General features: G+C 41.0%; 1 protein-coding gene across 1 annotated transcript; it reads left to right on the top strand.

Annotated features, from left to right (window-relative positions):
• The first annotated feature begins 169 nt into the window (after positions 1 to 169).
• rpl11 (ribosomal protein L11) lies at positions 170 to 3,704 on the top strand. The gene is made up of 6 exons (XM_079368170.1): positions 170 to 270; positions 1,029 to 1,179; positions 1,787 to 1,893; positions 2,178 to 2,309; positions 3,263 to 3,373; positions 3,621 to 3,704. The coding sequence occupies exons 1-6, from the start codon at positions 265 to 267 to the stop codon at positions 3,648 to 3,650; spliced, it is 537 nt and encodes a 178-aa protein (XP_079224296.1). The 5' UTR covers positions 170 to 264; the 3' UTR covers positions 3,651 to 3,704.
• The last annotated feature ends 1,946 nt before the right edge of the window (positions 3,705 to 5,650 follow it).

Below are 5,650 nucleotides of genomic sequence, written 5' to 3' on the forward strand. Positions count from 1 at the left end.
ATTATTATATAATAATTAAATAACTATTATTGCCATTACCAAGGAATTGTTTACTCAATCTACACCAAAACAACAACATCCTTCCTGGTGATAAAATAAATTAGTCGACATATTTATGTATTTCTAAGTTAATATTTTACTCGTTTGCGTAAAACGGACCGTCGCAACATCACCATCTTGTTTCCCACCGGGCTCATTTAGAGTGAACACTCGGTTATAAATTCCTTCCACCGGAAACGTAACGTCCTCTTCTAGTGATCCAACATGGCGGTGAGTACGCTCTCACGTCGATCAAATCTGAACTCGGGGTTTAATCATGTATCATCGGGGCCGTGAGTCCATCCTGTCCGCAGATTAAAGTCTAGAAGCTTCGACATCATCATGAACTGTTAATCTGAGGTTATATTTGTTGAATAACAAACACGTAACCCGTATAAACTATGAAACCGAGTGATGCTAACATGCTAACTGGACTATCCTATCGTCCGGTTCACGACGTGTTTTTTATAATAACTGCGAGGTCACAGTTGGAAACGGATGCTGCAGTTTTAAAGTCCGTTCTTCCTGTATTTATCTCAAGTTTAAAAATTTAATTGAATCCGTATGTTTCCTGTAATGTTGTGCGTTGACGCTAACGACAGGGATCTGTTCAGACATGTCCGGCCGGCATGTGTCTGTATGTATCTGAGACTGAAGAGAAATTGTTGATCCAGACTGAGACGAGCAGCTTTAATGCTTCAAGAGTAGAATTAAAATTGATGAGAAAGTATGATCTGTTTCGTTGTTGACAACTCTATAAAACTTAGTCTAATGCTAACCAGCTAGCAGGGCTATTGCTAGTAGTTAAACCAACAAGGTGTCACACGTACTTAAGGTTTCAGGTATGATGTGCTCACCCTGTTTCTTTAGTTATGATGTGCTCACCCTGTTTCCTTAGTTATGATGTGCTCACCCTGTTTCTTTATTTATGATTTGGCTATGAATTGTTAAGGTGCTTGAAGTTGTTTTTTTAAATGTGTGATCTTTAGGACCAGGGCGAAAAGAAGGAGAACCCCATGAGAGAGCTTCGCATCCGCAAGCTCTGCCTGAACATCTGCGTCGGTGAGAGCGGAGACAGACTGACCCGAGCTGCTAAGGTGCTGGAGCAGCTCACCGGGCAGACCCCCGTCTTCTCCAAGGGTGAGTGTGGACGAAGAACCAGGTCGACCAGGAGTCACTGAGGGGAAGCATTGTAGGCTGTTAGTTTGTTAACTATGGATGGAGTTTAGATCCTGCAGCCTTTTCATTGTGACAACACATTACCACACTAATAACCCTGTTACAGGATGCAAAACACTCCTTAACATGCATCATTTCAACAATGACTATAGAAAATTTTACACAAGTGATGCAACTTACAGGATCTAAAAGATAAACCTGGTTACATAAAAAAAGTCCAAAGTCTTTTTAGATGATTTTTGTCTTATATAAAAAGACATGTATGCTTTTTTTGTTTAACCTGACACTGTCGAACACTTCGATCGGACACTGATGGAAATAAAATGATTAGCATTCAGTATATTCACCTCCTTACGTTTGTAGCATTGAAACAACCACCGCTGCTCTCTGTAGCTGCACGTCGAAAATATGACTAAATATCTGAGTTACTTGAAGGATTCGATAGCACTCTTCACTGTTTTAATATATATATATATTGTTTTTTATAACGTGATCATAAGAAGTACCTTAAGGTGATCTTGAATCTGTGTTTGACATCAATGGTTTTTCTCTCCTCGTCCTCCTGCAGCCCGCTACACTGTGCGATCATTCGGTATCCGCAGGAATGAAAAGATCGCTGTCCACTGCACCGTCCGTGGAGCCAAGGCCGAGGAGATCCTGGAGAAAGGACTCAAGGTCAGTTCTTCTTAAGGACCCGGGTTCAAAGCGGTCTCCTGGGCAAGGATTGATGTGCCTTTGTGTTTTGTATGTGACAGTTGAGATGTGAGGAAAACGTTTACACGTCCAGAGCTGTAATTTCTGTCTTTACTGATTTTTCCATAATAATGCAGACAGACAGAGTATATAAATGTTTAGGTTTGTTTTACTCTGAAGCTGTATCTTACATTTGAGCATGATGCTGTGAACTGATTGTTGCTCTCCTGCTTTAACTCCTCCTCCTCCGCTGCTGCTCCTCCCAGGTGCGTGAGTACGAGTTGAGAAAGAACAACTTCTCAGACACCGGAAACTTCGGCTTCGGTATCCAGGAGCACATCGATCTGGGCATCAAGTACGACCCCAGCATCGGCATCTACGGACTGGACTTCTACGTGGTGAGTCGACTGCGTGTGTCAGCTTTGAATCAAGACGAGAAACAAACCGTTTAAGTGGAGGACGCTTTGTCAAATGTTTAACTTCACTGGTTTTATTTTATTTTTTATCTCACAGGCTGTTTCTGTGTTCAAGCTGTTTGATTTGTGTCCAGTGAGGTTTTTAAATTTTTTAATAATGAATTGTTCACAGAAATCTGCAGATGAGTCGAAGCGTCTTTTAGTGAAAATTAAACATTTTATTTCTCCGAGTAGTAGTTTATAAACTTCTTCGGGTTATCGAGAAGGTCAGAATGAGATCACGTTCACGCCCGCTGACATGTTGATCTTATTAGACATCGTTTTTATTCACATATTAATGTTTCACTCAAAAGTTTGTCCACGTAGAAAAAGATTTCAGATTTTTCTTTTAGGATTGAATGTGAAGTGGACGTCATGATTTGGCATTTAATTAAAAAAAAAAAACATTTATAGTTTAAAGATCAATTTTAATTCAAAGTCAATCTTAGGCTCCACGTGCTGCTGGAGCTTTTTGACCTTTGTGCACGTTGATAGTCGGTGAAGTTGAGCCAGAGAAACCTGCTTTGTGTCCTGACAAGTTTTTTTTCTCTCGTTTTTAAAGCTCGAATTGAAACTTTTTCAGATTTTTACTGAACATGTTAAAAAGACTTTTTTCAGGTTGTAGAGGATAAACAATGATCTGTTAACGGAGCGCTTCATGTCCTGACATTTCTGACTTGATACTCGTGAAGTTCAGAGTTCAGTGACAAACACTGATCAGATCCACCTCATGCGGATTCTGTTTTTTGTACTTTTGTTATTTGATGCACAACCATGAACAAATGTGTAGTGTATTTAACATCTCTGAACTGAAACTTTGAGTGTGTTTGCTGTAAAGTGGTGTTTCAGGTTGTTGAGCCCCTCTGACTTAACGCCGTCTCGTCTTTGTCACTCAGGTTCTGGGCAGACCCGGCTTCAGCATCGCCGACAAGAAGCGGAAAACAGGCCGCATCGGTTTCAGGCACCGCATCCGCAAAGAGGAGGCCATGCGCTGGTTCCAGCAGAAAGTGAGTGTTTGCACGGGATTGTAGACGAGCGTGACATAGAGGGGAATAAGACGGTTAATTAAACGGGCTGATGGCGGCGTGGGTTGGGCTTTATTAAAATGTGATGGGGCCGGATGGCTTCGTCCATATTCGACTTATCTAGTGATGACCGTCCTTAACATCCAAATTCTGTTACAATCAGACTGACCTGAAGTTCATATTTAATGTCCACTCTAATCTTTTCCTCGTTTGTTTTTCTTTCCTGCAGTATGACGGTATCATCCTCCCCGGCAAGTAAAGGACCTCCTTTTGATCCTGTTTGTAACAAACAAAATAAAATCCGAAAAAACGACTCGGTGTGTCTCGTGTTGTTCCTGATGTTTTACTCATCGTTCACTCTTCCAGATAATAAAAAATAATTCTGAACAAACCACAGCATGAGTCTCCTCAGTTTGACCTGCTGTGTGTAGAATCACTTTAATCCACAAGGGGGCAGCAGTGTCCTGGTCTGGTGAATGTTTAGTGTCGGGACCTTGAACAAAAAACATCTGAGAAAAGATGCTTCATACCAGATATACCGTAAATTCCGGACTATAAGCCGCTACTTTTTTCTCACACTTCGAGCACTGCGGCTTCTACTCCGGTGCGGCTAATGCATGGATTTTTTATGGGGGACAATGAGCTTCTGCCGCAAAAACATTTGACTTCGTCACGTCGGATCTTAATATCAGTCATTTTGCGCTTCATGCACGCACCCTCATCATGGAAAACACAAAGAGAAATACATATGATGCAGCTTTCAAGTTAAAGTCGATCGAGCTGGCTGTCAAAGAAGCTAACAGAGCTGCTGCACGTTAAGATGACACTGACAGCGACAACAGAGACTGAGGAAGTGAGTAATGAAGTCATTCTGAGGCAGTGAATGGATGGACTTTTTCTTGTGAAATATATTACGGTCATCTTTTTCATCAGCCGTGTTACAGACACCGTCGGCTAGGCTTCGTATTGTAACGGTTCATGTTGTAAAGTCAGTAGTTGATAATGTGTTCATAATTCCGATTCTGTGGAGAGTCAGTGAATGCACCAGCGAGAACGTGTTGAGTGGCTGTATGAGAGAACGCTGGGGGAGAGAGTTGGATTGTTACGGCAAGTTATGTGTTGCTCTCTGCTGTAAACGGCGTGGTCACGGCCGACAGTGATCGGGTTATTAAAAGTTATTATTTGAACGCTCTCGTCGTCCTTTAACGTCCGTACGGACGCTACAGTATTTGCGGATGTTACCGGTAGCCTACGTCTGTGTAAATAGCTCTTGTTATAGCGTGGACACCTGCGGCTTATAATCAAGTGCGGCTTATATATGTACAAATACATTTATTTACTTATTTTTAGCCGGTGCGGCTTATATCCAGGTGCGCTCAATAGTACGGAATTTACGGTAGTTTGCTAATTTCCATCTGCAGGTCAATACAGAATACACTAAACAATTAAAATCTGTTAAGAGAAAAAAAGTTGTGTTGAGATAAAAGAACTGTTCAAGCATCAAAGGTTTCACGTTTCTCTTGTTCCAGCAGTTTTCAGAGTACAAAGCTCCAAACGAGTTCAGGATCATTTAAGCTGTCAGATAAAGCTGGATCTGTAAAGTGTGGTCTGATGTTATTTCACTCAAACCTTCTTTTGTGTGTCAGTGATCGTCCTGACAGTCGGCCTAATCTGTGCTAAGACCTGTGTGTAGACCTCGACTGAAGAGTTACACACAACACATGCAGAAAGAGATCAAGAAAATGAGGACTTCAAAAAGGTCCAAGACGTCCTCCTTCAGCTGATTTAATAACATTATGATTGTGCACACGTTTTTAAGTGTGTGATAATCACTGTGTGGCCACATTGAGTTACTGCAGGACAGGAGAGCAGCTCACTATAATTTATATCAAACTATATTTATATCTGGATTAGGATTTTTATTTTAAATCACAGAGCAGACAAAAAAAAGACTCAACTACATCCCTACAGATTATCCCTGAATCTGACCTTTGAACTCTCTTAAAGGTTTACATATGTTCTTAAAGCTTCAAATTAGACAACAAAATATATCAAAATAATCTAAACATCTGAAGGTTTAACTCTACTATGATCAATAAATAAAGTCCTGTGTGTCTCTCAATGCTCCGACATGGACTGAAAAACAAGCAGAGTTAATTTTCACTTTCACTCACAACCTGTCTGAACGAGTTAGTGACGTCATGCTGAATTCCTATTGGCTGAGACAGAGATTGAAGTCATTTTGTCCTCAGAGCTCGA

This window comes from Symphodus melops (genome assembly GCF_947650265.1).
Source record: "Symphodus melops genome assembly, chromosome: 18".
Classification (NCBI taxonomy): domain Eukaryota; kingdom Metazoa; phylum Chordata; class Actinopteri; order Labriformes; family Labridae; genus Symphodus; species Symphodus melops.

Bases quoted from the DNA above. Each gene is read 5' to 3' on its own strand.
- rpl11 (XM_079368170.1), top strand. The intron at 1,180-1,786 runs GTGAGTGTGGAC...GTCCTCCTGCAG, and splicing joins GACCCCCGTCTTCTCCAAGG to CCCGCTACACTGTGCGATCA. The intron at 1,894-2,177 runs GTCAGTTCTTCT...TGCTCCTCCCAG, and splicing joins TCCTGGAGAAAGGACTCAAG to GTGCGTGAGTACGAGTTGAG.